The sequence below is a fragment of the Engystomops pustulosus genome, chromosome 3, assembly GCF_040894005.1.
Source record: "Engystomops pustulosus chromosome 3, aEngPut4.maternal, whole genome shotgun sequence".
NCBI classification, from domain to species: domain Eukaryota; kingdom Metazoa; phylum Chordata; class Amphibia; order Anura; family Leptodactylidae; genus Engystomops; species Engystomops pustulosus.
Genome location: NC_092413.1, coordinates 118,880,700 through 118,898,669, shown reverse-complemented (window position 1 = coordinate 118,898,669; position 17,970 = coordinate 118,880,700). Strand labels below are relative to the sequence as shown.

The following is a 17,970-nucleotide window of genomic DNA, read 5'->3' as shown; positions in this document are numbered from 1 at the left end:
GGCGGAATTATCTCCAAAATGGCCGCCACTCCATACTTCAAATCCTGTGAACCTCAGTTCTCAGTAATAGCTCCTCCCTCTTATGCTCTGCTCCCAGTGATTATCTAACAAAATGTTTTAGGCTATATTCACACTAACTTGTGGCCGCTGTACCGTAGCACGGCGGGAACACGTTGACACCGGGGAGAGGAGGAGTGGGTGAGCGCCGCTCACCCCTGCCCCTCTCCATAGAGAAACATGGGGCACGGTGCTGTATACTGGGGAAAGATAGGACATGTCCTATTGCCCATTGCCATCTATACGTCCCCCGTACGGCAGTGTGAATGTAGCCTTACCCTGTTACCATATTAATGATGTGTGTAACTGCCATCACTGCACATTACCTCACTGAGGTGGTGTCTCACCACAACACTTGCCATACTGGATACATTGCTACCAACCAACCAGCCAAACATTTTTTTTTACATATTTTTTATTATAATATACAAAAAGAGAACATTTATTTTCCAAACATATTATCATTTCAACAACATATCTTAAAGTAATAATTACATACAATTTTTAATATTTCTTATACTATCCCAACCACCCACCCACCCACAAACCCTCCGTCTGGCGGTTGCCGGTTCTCCTTGATACCATTCCCTACACAACAAACCCAATTGACAGTACTCTTAAAATAACAGCTGTAGTTCATCCTGATATATTTATTCATACGTTTTCTGGCTTTATACCTTTATCCATTGCCTCCTGTCGCTCTGCATAGCATAAAAGATCTAATCTTGTCTCCCAATTCTTTACCTTAGGTCCTATTCTTCCAAAGATATAGAATTCGTTTTCTTGATAAAAAAGGCCTTTTAATATACAACAAATATGGCTTGGTATTCCCATAATACCCATTTTGGAGCCCAAAATACACACCTGTATATTCCATGGTATGTTACACTTAAATATCGACTATAATCAATCTACTACCCCCAACCATGACCAGTGCCCCAATCACATGACCTGGCCAGGCAGGTGCAAGACATGTGATGTGGACATGTGACCACTGTCCTATGTCTCCTCCATAGGGACAAATTTAATGGACTTATTAAAGGGCCAGTATCATTTTGATTCTTCATCATAGTGCATGACCACAATATTTTTCTGCTAAGAGGAGCAAAATTTTAAATGACAACTAATTACATATCATCTTATATTTTTATGACCTGGACAGAGCTTTATTTATATCACTCAATCATATTCCGTAGCGCTGTACAGATCATAGTGTATGCATACAAATAAAACAAGACATTATAAAAGCAATTGGAGTGTGGGCCCTGTTGTGAAGAAGGATGTTCAAGTATCACTGAAAATTAGATGTTTTTTCTTAAGTGCCATATTGAATTGCAAAAAAACTAAAAAGTAATACATGGTTTTGTCCTCCATTTAGCAATACATGTTTCTCAGTTCACCAATCTGCATCTTATTTGGTATACAGGCAATGTTCAGTCTGTGCATGGTTGAAAGTGAAGCCGATGAAGTCAATTTACATGGCGTCACCAGTCTTGGATTAAAGCAGGCCCTTGACTTTGCCTACACAGGACAGGTATTGTATTATAACTTTCCAACAGCTCTATTTGTTTTCCTTTTTGTTCCTTTACATGTACTTTAATTCCCCCCATTGTTCTGATTGTAATGTTATTTTATTTAAATGGGATACATTTATAGGATATCTCCATCACAATCAAGCACAATAAACCAGGGACACTTACACATAGATCCAGGCGCCTGTGGTAATCTTATTTTTGTTATGCATGATATCCTTACTTCTAAAATGAAAAAAATGCTCATGAGCCTGAAGGGCTACTGGGGAGCATTACCACAACCCTTCAGTGCTGCAGCTTCACAGGCTGTTACACTGTGAAACACTTTCCACTCCCACTCTGTTCTTCTGCCCCATTGAGATTACATCAGACAAGAGGAAGGAGAAGTGTGGTTGAAGCAGGGGGGGGGGGGTGATGCAGTGTATCAGCCTGAGAAGATGCAGCACAGAGGGGGTCTAATAACCCCCATGAGCATAATTTTGAAAGTTGAGTTTAGAAGGAAGGAGGCCACGGAAAACAAATATAAAAAGATTACCACAGTCACAGTCCTTGGATCTATGAGTAAGTGTCCTTGGTTCATCATGCTTAAATGAGTTGGCCACTTTTCATTAAATCTGCTCCATTAGACAGGTCTCTGCATGTACATTTACCTGTGTCTTTGCCTCCTGTGAGAGCTTCAGCCGTTCCCTGTTATCCACATTCTGCACTTTGCATCTCTACACAGCTTCTTGTTTCTAACTCCTTCAGTACGTCTGTCATTGCAGGCTCCAGTGTGTCTTTTTCTTCTCCGTCTGTCTCACTGACAGACACAGGGAGTTGGTAGGGGGTTGCAGGCTGAGGCATCATCTCCTGTTGCAGGTCCCTCCTATTTATCAGTGTAGGATCTTTGTTTACATGTTTATGCAGAGTGCACAGAGAGTCTGCACACAGCAATAAAGCAAGTGCAACTTCCCCCACCGGGGCCTAGCCTTTTCTTGGGGCCTGGAGGCAGCCGGGGCCCAGAATACCGGAGTGGCTGGCGGTTGCGGCCTAGGCATGCTGATGTCACGGTGCTTGGTATGGGGACCAGAGGGCTGTCCTACAGCCTGGGAGGTCTCCAGCAGGTGGTGTGTGCAAGAAATATGGAGGGAGAGGCTGATGTACTGGTTCTCCCTGGGGCAACCCCTGAGGTGTATGTAGGATGAGTCCCTGGGTAATGGATGGGGAGCCAGTGGTGGCGACAGCCGTATACAGGGATCAGACGGAGGCAACGTTGTGCAAAATAACTCACCAACCTCTTTAAGGCCAGGAAGCAGGCCATTCAAGGAACAAGCCAGAGGTCAGATTTTTTTAATAGTTGATAGAAAGCCTTCCACACAAAGGGCTGAAAATCTGTTTACCATTCAATTTAATGAGAGGCCAAGTGAGTGATAAAAACACAGCATGACCGATCTTGATGTGATTTTAGCAGCAGAATTAGCACTGACTGAAACCACAAATACAGAGAGATGAAATCCAACTCCCAGGATGTTAAGGCTGTTATAGGTTATCATCGACAATTTAGAGAGGTTGCATAATAGGGTGAACTGCAACTCCCTAATTGTTCAGGCTGTTAAATTACAGATCATTAGAGGGCAATGTATGAGGGTGAATAACAAAGTGAACTACAACTCCCAGGATGTCAAAAGTTGTCAATATGATTATCAGTGGATAGTACAGAAAAGGGACATAAAAGAATGAACAACAACAACACCCATAATGCACTGGCTTTTCTCACAGGTTATCAGTGGTATAAGTACGATGAATAACAGGGTGAACTACAACTCACAGCATGTTATAACTTTTTGACACTTTGGTGATTATGTTTAAACACAGTTGACCATTAACGCTGTGCCCAAGCTTTGTATGCAGTTAATTATATATATTGTATAATACAAAAATAGCACATTGTAAATTAAAATTGGGTACAATTTTTATAAAATGAGACTTTCTTTATGTCTAAATGACCGTAAGATTACATTGAAAGCTACACCAGAGGTCACAGGGTATGGCTGCATCCTCGGCAGCTCACAAATCACATTTACTAAGGGTCAGCGGATCACACTTTCGTCAGATTTTCAAAGTTTTCGGCATTTGCGCCGTTGTGACAGGTATTTAACTGGGGATTGTGTCGCACATGATCGGATTGTGGCGCGGCTGCGCTGGCTTTCATGCGTCAGAAATTGGGGGTGGGCTGTCAGACGATCCGACTGATTTGGACTGAGCGCCAGATTTAAGATTTAAATTGTGTCGCAAGACAATACACTTACATACACCAGGAAGAAGAAGGTCAACTCCGGTGGACCTGAGCAGGGAAGGAACACATGCAGGATATCGGGCGCACGATCTTAGTGAATCGCGCCAGAGTGCAGTCGGACACTCCGTACTTCGTGAACTCCTCCGGATGGGTAAGTAAATGTGCCCCATTATCTGTAGTTCAGGAAAATATCCATGAGGTTGCATTATACTTTATTTTTTATAGCACTACCATGTGATCCTTGGGGTTACTGGACTTAGTCACAATATATTCTTAGCAATAAACATATGAATGTTGGTGATGTGCCACATAAACATTCCCTTTATCCTCTCTGCAAGGCTTTTCTTACCAGTGATGTCTTCTATTGCTTAATCTTTGGGGCCATCTAGTGGATAATAAATATATCTTCAGCATCTTGATGTTTAGTTGAATGTGTTCAACATATACAACACAACACATCAGTCAATATTTTTCAATCATACTTCATCCATACAAAACAAGTAGTGGATACAAAACTCAGGAAAAATATAATATAAAGCTTATGGCTGGAGAAAACCGATTAGATAGTGAGCACATACTGGTCGGCGAGTGAGATTAATAGGGTTTAGCCTAACTAAACTTTTGAAGCAATTTTTTGTGTTTCAGAAGTGAATAGAGCAGCTGATATATAATTTTTATATACTTCTTTCTTCTGTAGTGAGCAGTGTTTCTGAAAGTCTGTACACAGAAGATAGATAAGGACAGGAGGCTCAATATAAACTTGTTTTTTACCATATATCACTTGATGATTTAGCTCTATATGAGACTATCCAGGAACTGCCTGTAAAGAGTTAAGTCATAAGAAAGTCTATCAACACAACTATGTCCTGTGGTATGACTTTTCTTATTCATTAGAGTGATGTTCCTTACATGTTTGACTATTTATCAAAGTATCCTATATAGGAAGGGATTATACTGTTCTGCATATTCTGCTAGTATAGGGCTCTTTATCTTTCCATACAGCTCAGGTGTTTGCTGTATATTGCCGAAAACACCCACCAGTAACACCCCCGCACACACCCTGGCAGCAATCTTAATTGTTAACCTTTTAAATGCATTTAAATCCTAATTTGGTGGGATTGTCTCTCCCCACAGCATTATTGGGGAGCAACGATCCGTTCCCATGACAGCCTGTAGTCTTTATGAGATTGCAGGACCTGTCATTCAGCAAGATCTGTAACAGTGTGACAGCCGATCGATATCAAATTCACCATATATTGCAATACTTTGGTATTACAGTATATGCTAAAAACAAGAAGACCATCTAGGGTTAAAGCTCTATCGTACTCCATGCACCATCGTATGAAAAAGTTTTAAGTGTCAAAATATGATGAAACAAAACATTTTTTAAATAGTTTTTAATTTTCATTTTTTTCACCAATTTCACCAGCTTCCCAGTATATGGCATTGATTATTAAATACTAACACTGGGAAGTACATTTTGTTTAACAGAAAACAATCCCTCATACAGATCTGTACATGGAAAAATAAAAAAATATGGATTTGAAGGACACCAAAAAATTGAAAGTTAAAATATTGAATGTGTGCATTGATCTATTTGACCTCTTTGCGCACCAGGATGTACTATTACGTCCTGGTTCTGCGGTGGTGTATGGAGAGAGCTCACTTGCTGAACTCATTCCATACACATTGTGTGTCAGCTTTATAGTACAGCTGACACCTGCCACTGTCAGGGGCTGGCACCGATCTCAGTAGTTATCAAGTTAAGTGCCACAGTCGAACTTGACCACAGCACTGCTTATCACCCCCTCACTGACAGTACAAACCCCTCCTTCACTGACAATACACACCCATCCCCCACTCCCAACATCCAAGCTCCCCCTCCCCTGCTGGCAACACACAAGCTCTTCCTCAATGACAACATACACGCCTCCTCCCCACCAACAACATCTCCCTCCCCCTTCCCCGCTGACAATGCTTAACTCTTTAATTTTTCATTATATCTTTCAAAGTGGCAAAAAAGCGCCATTTTCGACTTTTCGTGAGCCCTCTTCGTGCACCGGCAGCCAACTAGTGACGTGTTATTACATCGTTAAAGGGTTAAGCTTTACTTCACTGACAACACACACTCCCCCACAAATACACACTCCTCACTCCCCCCCCAACTGACAAAATACAAGGGAGAGGAGCAGGGCTGGGACTCAGTGTTGCAAATACACGTCCCCTACCACCAACAGCCAAGGCAGAGGTGGTGCCCTCGGTACCTATCACCTACCTCTGCCTACCCCTCACCCCCCCACACATCCTGGCAGCGGTTTGTGTAATTCCTTCTCTCTGTACACCACTGACAGCTGATCAGTTAAGACCCCGATAACATTTTTAATGACTCTTTACAAACACTCCCTGGAAATTCTAATTACCTCAGAGAACTGAATCATCAAGGTAAATATGGAAAGCTCTAGGTTTGAAAAGAGTTAATCATTAATCTAATTTTCTTATTATATTTACAGAACATAAACAACAATTCAACCAGGCAAAATAACGGGGGTCATTTATATTTAAGGCTCTTAAACATTGGCATTGTTTTTCTCATCTATGATTCGGTGATTTTCACTGAAGCCTTACTGAACCACCCTTTTGTGTGGGTGTTTTCACATCCCAGTCTTTTCCACTGATCTGTTGTCTGTGAATTTTTATTTTTCTGTCAATAGGGGCTTACTTGTTTTGACAACCCCTTTAACCCCAGGACCAAGAAGGCTCGACTGTATGCTGTCTTCAAAATGCTCGGGTTTGGCATGTTGTGGATCGGATAGAAAGATTGCTGGGTGGGGCTAACGATGATCCAACTGTAATGGTCCGCATCAGTACCAATGACAAAGTCAGTGGGAGATGGAAGGTCCTTAAGCATGACTTTAGGGTAGAAAGCTCAAGTCAAGGACCTCCAAAGTAGTGATTTTAGAAATACTACCAGTACCATGAAAGACACAGCATGAGCTAAGGGAGCTAAATAAGTGGCTTATAAAATGATGCAGGAAGGAAGGTTTTGGGTTTGTTGAAATATGGGCTGACTTCTCTGTCGAACACAGGCTCTGCTAGGGATGGGCTTTATCTAAAAGGGGAGGGTGCATCTTTGCTGGGGAAAAGATGGTTAGTCAGCTGGAGGAGCTTTAAACTTGTATGTGGAGGGAGGGAGTATATCTGTACAGATAGGGAAGATAGAGAAAGGGATTGTACTATCAAGCTATATGTATATGAGTGCAGCATTACACACATGTTTGTTAATTTTTTTTAATATTTAAAAATCAATAAAAAGAAAGTGACAAAAAAAAAAACGGGTTGAGAGGGTTATTTAGAGGGGGATGGGCTTAACAAGCAAAGTAGGGAGGAAATCAAGAATACATAGAACAAGGAAATGTATAGGTGTTACAGATAAATCTTTGCTGGTAAATGCAATAAAACTAACCAGAAGTGGAGTACTTTCATTTCAAAGAAGCCAAAGGAATAAGGCTGGGGGGAACAATATAAAGTGCATGTACACTAGTGGCACTAAAGCCTCACAAACCAGTAGGAGAAACCGGAAGTCTTATGGCTCATTCAGATGGGGGTTTCCACAAAAATGCAGATGTGATATCTGCGTGCAGTCCGTGTAGTATCTGCATCAGTTTTCTCACATCTGTATGTAATCCGTTTTTTTCACATCTGCAAAAAAACAGATGGTTTTATAATGTTTTTTCTGCCCTGACCAGTTGGAGCGCATACGGATGTCATCTGCATGTTGCCCGTTGTTTTTACAGATTCATTGACTTCTATGGAGGTCCGTGGTCCGCATGTGAGAAAAATAGTGCATGCTGCTATTTTTTTCTCACAGTGTACACACCAGTGAAAAAGGGTCATACGGTAGGTTCGCTCCATAGGCCGGCGGTGACTGCAGCCCGTCATGCGGCAGTCACCTCCCCTAACCACGACCCAACCCCGCACCCTCATGAATACATTGGACGTTTACATTGTACTTAGTCGCAGTGTTAGATAGCATTACCGGACATTTCCGGTAAAGCTATCCTTCTAACACTGTGGCGTTTGTTTAGGCACTAGGAGCTGCTTACTTTAGTAAGCCCGATTTATGGGTGACAGGTCCTCTTTAAAGGCTTGTGGAGACTTAAAGCCATAGATGCTCCACAAGGGAATTCTGGGAAGTATGCAAAGACATTTTCCAAGGTGTTAAATGGAAAACAGTGCCTCTTTTTGCTTTCCTGAAAGGCAGCCCCCTTAACACCAAGTATGACCTGCAAGAAGTCTTAAAACATGATGTGGGATCAAGCCAATCCACTATATCTATTCCAGCAGGAACAGACTCCCAACTATAGACAGCACTGTTTCGACCTGGTTGGGTCTCCTCATTACAGCATAGGGATCTCGATTGGCTATGTCATAGGCTATTGACTAGGGTCAGCAGTAGGTGTTCTCCTTGTGGAGAGATTGCCGATTAAGTTCACCTTAAAGCCTTGTGGAGACTTAAAGGAAACCTACCACTTGAAGTGGTAGGTGTAAGAAGGCAATACTCATGGTGAGCTGGTGCCGGAGCTCATATTTGTTAGTGTTTTAAACCGCTGTATCGCGGTTTAAGACACTTTTTAAACTTTATGGCCGAAGCTGCTTCGGCGCACCATGCGCGCGACCGTGCGTGCGGCTACATAAGAAGTGAAGGAGAGCCGCGCGCATGGTACGCCGAAGCAGCTTCGGCCATAAAGTTTAAAAAGTGTTTTAAACCGCGATACAGTGGTTTAAAACACTAACAAAAATAAGCTCCGGCACCAGCTCACCCTGAGCTGGTGCTCGGTAGTTCCTTCTTATACCTGCCACTTCAAGTGGTAGGTTTCCTTTAAAGCCATAGATGCTCCACTAGGGGTTTCTGAGAAGTATGCACGTTTTCCAAGGAAAACAGTGCCTTCTTTTGCTACCTTGAAAGGCAGCCCCCAGGGGCGTTGCTAGGGTGGAAAAAGATCTGGGGCACGGGCCCCAATGCATGTGTATCAGACTTTCAGTAATGCCCCCTCCTGTACATAACCCCCTCACATTTACTGAGGGGGCTACACAGCTACAGAAACACTAGAGAAATCCTGACTTACATCCAGTGACTGCAGGTAACATGTCCACTTCATTATTAGGGTGGTGGAACTTGTGACGTTTTGAACCTGTTGTTAGTCCATTTTTAGTCAGGCGTTTTAAAAAATGCATGCGTTTTTATCCGGTTTTACCAATTATCTTAAGTAAAAACTGACAAAAATTGTAGCGTTTTCCAAAAACGGGTTCAAAACGCCACATGTGCAACCACCCTTGGACTCGGGATCACCACGTCTCCTTTCTGTGGAGTTCACCACACAGACATCTTATGTTCTTCATTATCCTGAAATCTTGGTTCTCCGAAGTTGCGTTCACAGCAGGACAACACTGACAACACTGTCAGGGTGCTGTCACACGTTGCAGTTACAAATGTATAACAATCAGTTTTTAAAAGGTTTTAGGTGCAGTTTTGTTATTTTAACAAGTGAATGCCATTTGTGGAGCAGATTTCCCCTTCAAACTCAAATTCACCCGTTCAGTTCATGTCTTTCACTTGTTAAATTAACATAACTGCACCTAAAACCTTCTCAAACCTGATTGTGACGCAGTTGTAACTCCAATGTGTGACTGCACCCTGACAGTGTTGTCCTGCTACTGCCCCTAACACTCTCCCAAAATAATTACAGGGGGATCTGTGTGGGGCACATTACAGGGGGATCTGTGTGGGGCACATTACAGGGGGATCTGTGTGGGGCACATTACAGGGGGATCTGTGTGGGGCACATTACAGGGGGATCTGTGTGGGGCACATGGATTGTGAAGGAGGATGCCCGGGCAGGGATCTGCCAGGGAGATCCGGGGCACCGGGCAAAAGATCCGGGGCACGGGCCCCGGATCTTTTGACCTAGCGACGCCCCTGGCAGCCCCCATAATCACCAGTGAAAAAAACACTTGTGTACAGACCCATAGAAATCAATTGGTCAGTATGTTATCTAAAGGGAAAATATGATATTGTGGGTATTAGTGAGACATGGCTGGACAATAGCTATGACTGGGCTCTTAACATAGATGGTTACAGTTTTTTTTAGAAATAATTGTATAAATAAGAAAGTGGAAGTGTTTATATGTGAAAACATGGCTCATGCCCATCCTGCTGGATGATATTGGTGCGGAAAATAAGAGTCCAGAGTTCTTATGGGTAGAAATAAGGGAAGGAAAAAAGATGAAAATGTTTGTTATAAGGCTCCAAATATAATGGAGGACACAGAAGAACTACTGATAAGTCAAATTGATGTGGCCTCAAAGGACAGTGAAGTACTTATCATGGGGGACTTTAATTACCGTGGTATAGACAAAGGGCAGAAACCTGCAGGTCCCACAAAGGCAGAAGGTTTTTGGCATTAGCAAAAGACAATTACCAGTCACAACTGGGTCAAGACCCAACAAGAGGGGGGCACTTCTGGATCAATAGACCTGAAAGAATTACAGGTTGAAGATCACCTGAGTAACAGTGACCATAGTATTATTCACTGAATTATTCTTTAAAATGACTTTCAGAATAGGAACAACAGAAATGGATCTTTAGAAGGGCAAATTTGCGGGTCCTCTGAGGAATAACCTGGGGGTCATGGTGGAGGAAGATACGGAAAGTACCAATGTTTTGAATGTTCTCAAGTGTCTTTACCTAGGAAAATCCCAAAAATGTAAGCTTCTTATCCCAGGAAGAGGTGCCCCCCTCCAGCAGCTTTCCATTATAGTGTGCGCCCCCAGCAGTTCTCCTTCATTGTGTGTCCCCCTCCAGCAGCTCCCCACCACATTGTGCCCCCCAACAGTTTCCCTTCATTGTGTGCCCCCCTAGCAGTTGCCCATCGTAGTCTGCCAACCAGCTACTCCTCTTCGTAGTGTAACCCCCAGCAGCTGCCCATCATATGGTGCCCCCCAGCAGGTCCCCATCATAGTGTGCCTCCCAACAGTTGCAACCTGACTCAAGACACCCCAGGAACACCTGGCTAACTCAATTCACAGGATTACATCGCAGACAGGGGGGATCATGTTCTAATTCACAAGAACTCATTTCAATATCATCATGCAGAGAACTCACTACAGTAAATGAGGTAGGACCTTCGCTTTGGGGTTAGATGTGCCTGACAGGTTCCCTTTAAATAATAAAGTTTGTCACTGTGTGTGGAAAAATGTATTGTGTCACAGTGATGCAATGCCTGGAGACCAGAGAACATAACCTCCCTAATAATCCTTCTTAATCTCTTTGATAGATACTGTTGGAACCAGGGGCAATTCAAGATGTTTTGGCAGCTGGCAGTCACCTACAGTTACTTGAGCTCCTAAACCTTTGTTCCCAATACCTGATCCAGGTAAGCTTTGTGACATCACTGACCTTATTAGTAGATATTCTGTGTAAAGTTATTATCGTAATTGTATTTGCATAGTTGGCAAATAACGCTTTGGAACGCTTCTCTTTGGGTCAGACACTTTTCTGTTCCTTCTCAGGTTAAAGGGAACATGGTGCTGTCATCATAGCCTCTGCCATGATGATTTTAAAAATGCCTTAGTCGTGGAGCTGAATAATTCCACTCATCTATAATAAATTTTAACATTACCTGCCTCCATTACTGCAGTGTGTGGTCAGTACCGGGTGGAGGAGTTCAAAAGAGTTATCTTCGCAATGCTACCTCCCCTCCTCCTTACTCATTGCCATACCCTTCCCTCATCCTCATGCTTGCTGCCCCTGTTTACCTCAGCTGACCACCACAAGCAATTCTTGTTTGAAATCCCCCTCCCCCACCTGGGACTCCGCACACTGCTGCCAGGGAGCCAGGTAGAGATTCTAAAGCATATAAAAAGCATACAGAAACCCCTCTATCTGACTGCTGACCAGTAATGTTAAAACTGTTAAAGGGGTTGTCCACTTTCAGCTAATAATTGATATGCTTTGTGTAAGGAAAATTTATACAGTTTTCCAATATACTTTCTGTATCAATTCCTCACAATTTTCTAGATCTCTGCTTGCTGTCCTTCTGTAGAAAGCGTCTATGTTTACTTCCAGTGAATAGAAACCAGGCCATGGTCATGTGATCGACAAGTAGGTGCACTGGCTGATAGGATCAAATGGCTCGTATTAGTCTCAATAAAAATAGCGACTAGTGCACCTGCGTATGTCCATCACAAGACCATGGAGAGATCTAGAGATCTAGAAGCTTTCTATAGCAGGACAGCAAGCAGAGCTCTAGAAACCGTGAGGAATTGATACAGAAATTATATTGGAAAATTGTTTAACTTTTCCTTACACAAATCATATAAATTATTTGCTGAAAGTGGACAACCCCTTTAAGGTTGTTTCCAAGTTGTGTTAGAGGCTATTTTTTCTTAGTTACAAGAGTTGTATTCAGGAGGGTAATCCTTCCTGGGGTTCATGTGGTGTGTCTTAACTGGGGGTCCTAATCCAATAATAATCACTAAAGAGAAAACCAGTGAGACTTGCAGTCCCTTGTGTTTTCTCATTCGTGTTTATAAGAGTTGAACATATCTTGTAGCTTGTCATGAATAAGAGCCATTGAGTAACCTAACCTTTAACTGTAGGTATTTGCTGAATATTTCCTCATAACATTTCCTGAAACTTGATTTTGTCTTTTAACAAAGTAGCCCCAGAGCATCACCAAGCCCCATCATAATTTACTGTATACACATTGTTCATTATGCCTCCTGCAATTTCATAGGCCTCAAAAAAATTCCAGTTTTATTTTTGTGGCTTATGTTTTTGGGCATAGTGGAAGTGCAGGAGTTTAGGCTACATCTTTAATTTATTGACTTACTATGAAAGCTTAAACCTCATTGTCTCATGACATCATATTCTGCTCCAAATCCAGGGGCATAACTATCACCTGGCTGCTACAGGGCCCATAGATTCAGAAGGCCCAAAGTGCCGACGTTGTGGGGTGTAAACGTCTTCACAGGTTCTCTTCACCGAGAGCAAGCGACGTCACCCGGTTTTCGAGAACTGTCGCCCAACAATATGCAGCTGTCTGCTCCTCTGTGAATGCAAATTCCTGTTGTGGAAAGGCATTGAGAGAGCCGAGCATTCCCAAGAGCCGGGTGACGTCACTGGCTCTCGGGAACTGCTTAATCCGAGAGAGGGGCATGTTATAAAATTATCAGGAAACATATTAAAAATAAGACATCTTCTAAAAATAAGACCTAGTCCACTGTCTTATTTTCAAGTAAACAAAGTATAGTCACTCCAAGACCAAAAGTATTCCAAGCACTCCTTTAGGTATGATGCCAAGTGATTCTTTTATTTACATGAAATATGATCACATTCAGTGATGTTTCGGCCTGTCACAGGCCTTTGTCAAACACTGATCCTATAAGGGTTCGGTTGGCTCGAACAGCAGGAATCAGGTATGGCGACTATGTGTCAGGGGGTAGTGTGGGGGTGTGAACCCTAATCCTAACTAGCACTCGTTTTTCCGCACTGTCTGACTAACCTAATTTGCAAGACAGCAAATTAGTGTCATTCACAAAGTGTTAATGAACCATTTCTGCCTTCAACATTTGCACTGGCAACACAAGGGTACAGGGTGTCATCAGGTTTTACTGATGTTAGTATATTTTTTAGTTAGGTGCCTTTTTTAAGATTTAAAAATGTATCACATATGATAATAGCATAACATAAAATGACATGGGAATGGAAGCCACATGGACCCATTACAATCTAGGCAATCTGTCTTTTTCCCAAAAACGTATGTACCATTTGTATGCGTCAAATGGTAAAAAATTTGGCCCTGCAGCCCCGATCTGATAGCACCCTACCCAACCTCTGTCATACTGTCATCACTAACACTTACACAAAAGCAACCCTGTTGCTCTCAGTAAGTATTAGACAATAAAAAGACAAAACCTAGTACCCATTTTTTGGTTATTTTGCTGTACACCAGAAAGACCTCACATTTTGCAAAATAAGGAGAAAAGAAAACAAGAGAGCTGCTTCAAAAAAATTAAAGTGGAGGGCACCAGTTATTTTAACAATGTAATATATATTTTTTGTGAAATTGAGATTCACTTACATACACAATGGGGCAGATTTACTTACCCGGCCCATTCGCGATCCAGTGGCGCATTCTCTGCGGGGGATTCGGGTCTTCCGGCGATTCACTAAGGTAGTTCCTCTGCCGTCCACCAGATGTTGTTGCTGCACTGAAGTTCCCCGAGGCCCGCTGGAATGCCCTGAAATTCACCGGCCTATACCTGGTGAAGGTAAGTGCAAGTTTTGCGACACATTTTTTTTTTTTAAATGCGGCAGTTTTTCGGAATCCGTCAGGTTTTCGTTCGGACACGCCTCCCGATTTCCGTACCGTACATTCGTTGGTGGCCCATGATTTACATAGAGCCCAGGTTCATGGTAGCCCTAATCCATCTCTGTTCATTGACTGGAGACATTAGGGTACATTTACTTACAGGGTCACCGGAGTTCACCCAAAGTGTATTGTCCATGTATAATGCTCTGTGCCGTGATTCACTAAAATCGTGCACCCAATATCCTGCATGTGTTGCTTTTCCCGCTCAGGTCCGACGGAGTTCACCTTCTTCTTCCTGGTGCATGTAAGTGCATTGTCTTGCGAAACAAATTGAAAGTTGAATCCTGCGCTCAGTCTGAATCAGTCAGATCATCCGACGGCCCGCCCATGATTTCTGTCGCATAGGAGCCACACAGCTGCGCCACAATCCAATTGCGTGCGACACAATCCCAGCGCAAACTCCTGTTAAATACCTGTCAAAGCAGCGCAAATCCAGAAAACCGTGAACAGTCCGACGAAAGTGCGATCCGCAACCCTTAGTAGATAAGCCCCAAGGTCACACTGAGAGATGTACTGATCTTCTTTATTCTGCTGATCCAAATGAGATCTTTGTTTAGGAACCAAAAAATGCATTTTTCATTGTGTGTTTTCAGAAGATCTTAGTTACCCATAATTTAAATTGGTATTTGAACTCTATTTTTTTGTAAACTGACTGAGACGGAAAGTTTTGGGCATCTAGGAAACTGCAAAATAGCCTTTAACCCACATACTGAGCAGTGCTGTGTTTTTAGGTGTTTGATATGCTGACATTTAGCTGGTTTTGTTGGACTTGAGCCATCACACCTATTTAGTGACATGATTACTGTGTTACTTGACATAGTGGCAGCTTGCAGATTAATGCTAGGAAAAGTGCTGTGCCCCCTCCTTTATCCCCTCATTACAGTGAAATAATGATAGGATTGCTAAGCAGTTGAAAAATATGACCTGGAAATGGCTGAGACGATTTTGAATGTCAGTACACTTTATTGCAGGTTAAATTGAACACTAATGCCAGGATTTGCTTTGGCCTGTTGTTTGGTATCACACCTCGATCTGTCAGGAATGGCAGATAATTTTAGATTCTGGTGCAATACCATGCAAAACAAAAAACCAAGGTAACTCTCTGATGCCAATTATAGAAAAAGCCGAGGAAAACCGAGGAAAACCATTTTGAAATGATGATAGAAAATATTTTCTTTTTCCTTGCAATTTGCTTTGACTGTTCTTAATAGAAAAAAGGGAAGTGCTGACAAAACTAGCTTTAAAGTCATTCCTATAATGGAGGTTTAATTTTTCCTATTAGCTTTAAGTTTTTTATCCTTTGATGTAATATTTGTCAATCAGTAAATCTTTACTAAGAGTTTCTAGGAACTGAATGCAACATGAAGTGCCTATTTCTCTCATATCTTTGTATGAGAGAAATAATGTTAATAAGTTAGTATGTCAATTAGTGATAGAAGAGAATGATAGATTAATAGATAGATATAGGTAACTTATTCTTAGTAGATGGATAGATAGAAAGCTGTTAGATAGATAGATTACATAACCTTAGTAGATGGATAAATAGATAACAGATAGATAGATAGATAGATAGATAGATAGATAGATAGATAGCATAATCTTAGTAGATGTGTACATAGATAACTGATAGATAGATAGATAATGATTTTTCAGTTAATATTTAGATAACTCTGCTGACGTATAAGATTTGAAGATAAAGATTTAAAAAGAACATATACAGTGATCCTCGATATATTACATTCTCCCTTTTACATTGTGTCAATGTGGTACTAATGTGGGTAGTATGCTGCTTAGTAATAGTATTATTATTCTTGGGGGAATACAACTATTTACAAAACCTGTTTTATATAAATCTGAATTTGTGATGATGCACAGGAACGTTTATTAATAGTTTTGTTGATGAAAAGTCAGGGAGATAAATGATAGGGTAGACAAATGATGAGACAAAGGATGTATACATAAATAGATAGATTTAAGAAGATAGATAGAGAGATATATAATTTACCATTGTTTTGAGCCTGAAAAGATGCAAAAATTTTAAAATAAAATTTGCAAAAAAGGAACAAAAAAGGAAAGAGTAGGGGGAAAAAAGATAAATGACCCCCATAGAATCCTAAGCTGTACTACATAAGATGTATTAGATTATGAACAGTAAACCCTATATAGTAGTTCCAGGAAATTCTTTAATGTATGTTCAAATGATGTTAAGAGCATATTAGATTATAATTAGACTTTAACCCAAAATATATTTACTTCATTTTCCTGTTGCCTACTGACCTTGCAGGATATTGTTCGCATTGCACTGGTTAATGCGGTCCTGTAAAAGCGTTGTGGGTTCAGTATGGATTGCAGTGCAGTAGATGGCAGTGTCTGACCATTGCATCAGCACAAAAGAGCTTAGCACAGAAAGTATTTATTTTTCTCATTATTATTAGTATTATGAGCTACAAAGAAGTAAGCAGATATTATTTTCACATTGGCCATAATACATTGTAATTTTTTTTAACAAACACTCAGAATGCTTTAATGTTTTAACAGGCAATGTGGCCAGATTTTTGCTGGAATGGTCATTTATCATTACACTTTGTGAAATCATTCATTTGCTCTAATTTGAATGTAAATGACTCCAAGGTTTTACAAATAAGGTGACAGACTCACATAAATGTAATTGCCGGGTTCATCTCCTTCTTTTTCTATATCACTCATTAGGTTATGAATTAAATACATCTTATTAAACTAGGGGCATGTCCAATGATGATATTGTAATGGCAAATTACTCTGTGCTATTAGTGGTGTATTTTTTATTCATGGACATTAATTTGTCATTAAGGCGGCATTAGTTTAACACTTTTATGGCGATTACGTGACCTGAAAGAGAAACCTTGTCCTGGAATGTGAGAGGAGAGATCCTAGTGCTAGACATATTGTGTATTTGGCAGGATCTCAGATGCTGCCGAACAACGTACCCGTAAAATTCCTTTGTGATTCTCATAACTAATCTGAGAACCCAAACATTTTCAGGTGGCAATTGCAGCCTTCGCATGAATTTCCATTACGGCCCCAATGAATTCATATGGTTTTCTTCAATCCTTGCAATATATTTGTAGTAAAAATTGAGCTGTATATCAGTGTTTTAGATAGGGTTATGTGTTTGGACCTGAATGCTAAATCTGTACCAGATTCTACCAGAATCAATGTGCCATTTGGATAGGTTGCCCAACCAACTATTAATTCTGTAAGCATTTGTGAACCACCATATTCTTGAACGTTCTGGAAGCAGTTTCATGCACAATATTCCTTTTTTAATTTCTGGATAATTTGTATTTTATGACAGTAAACTTCTCCTTCAAATGGCCCCAAAAGAGAAGTATGAGTGTTTCCGAATAATCATTGAATTGATTCCCAATAGTTTTTAAAAGGTTTATAACCAACTCATACAGAAATCTGTCCATGGTCACACAGGTGCATGTCTCGTTATAACACAAAGCTCTAATGTCAGGCTCCTGGGGGTAGTGGACCCACTGGACCACGGCGGATGATGACGTAATTCGACATCTGGGACTGGAATCTAAGTAGTACCTGGTTTTCACCAGAGCTTGCCGCAAAGCGGATTGAACTTGCAGCGGCGTGGTACCACCAGGTCGTTCTGAAGGTGCAACTTTGTCTGCGGTGG

At 41.3% G+C, this 17,970-nt stretch overlaps 1 protein-coding gene across 4 annotated transcripts in view; it reads left to right on the top strand.

The window, feature by feature from the left end:
• The window catches only part of KLHL32 (kelch like family member 32), a 161,130-nt gene that overhangs the window by 66,742 nt on the left and 76,418 nt on the right, over positions 1–17,970 (top strand). For all 4 annotated transcript variants that reach the window (XR_011854200.1, XM_072141920.1, XM_072141919.1 and 1 more), the window contains exons 4-5: positions 1,484–1,591; positions 11,199–11,297. Coding sequence is in view for 3 of the 4 variants with exons in the window: in XM_072141920.1 (XP_071998021.1) it covers positions 1,484–1,591; positions 11,199–11,297 (207 nt within the window). In the remaining variant the exon portion in view is untranslated. The remainder of the gene's footprint in view (positions 1–1,483; positions 1,592–11,198; positions 11,298–17,970) is intronic.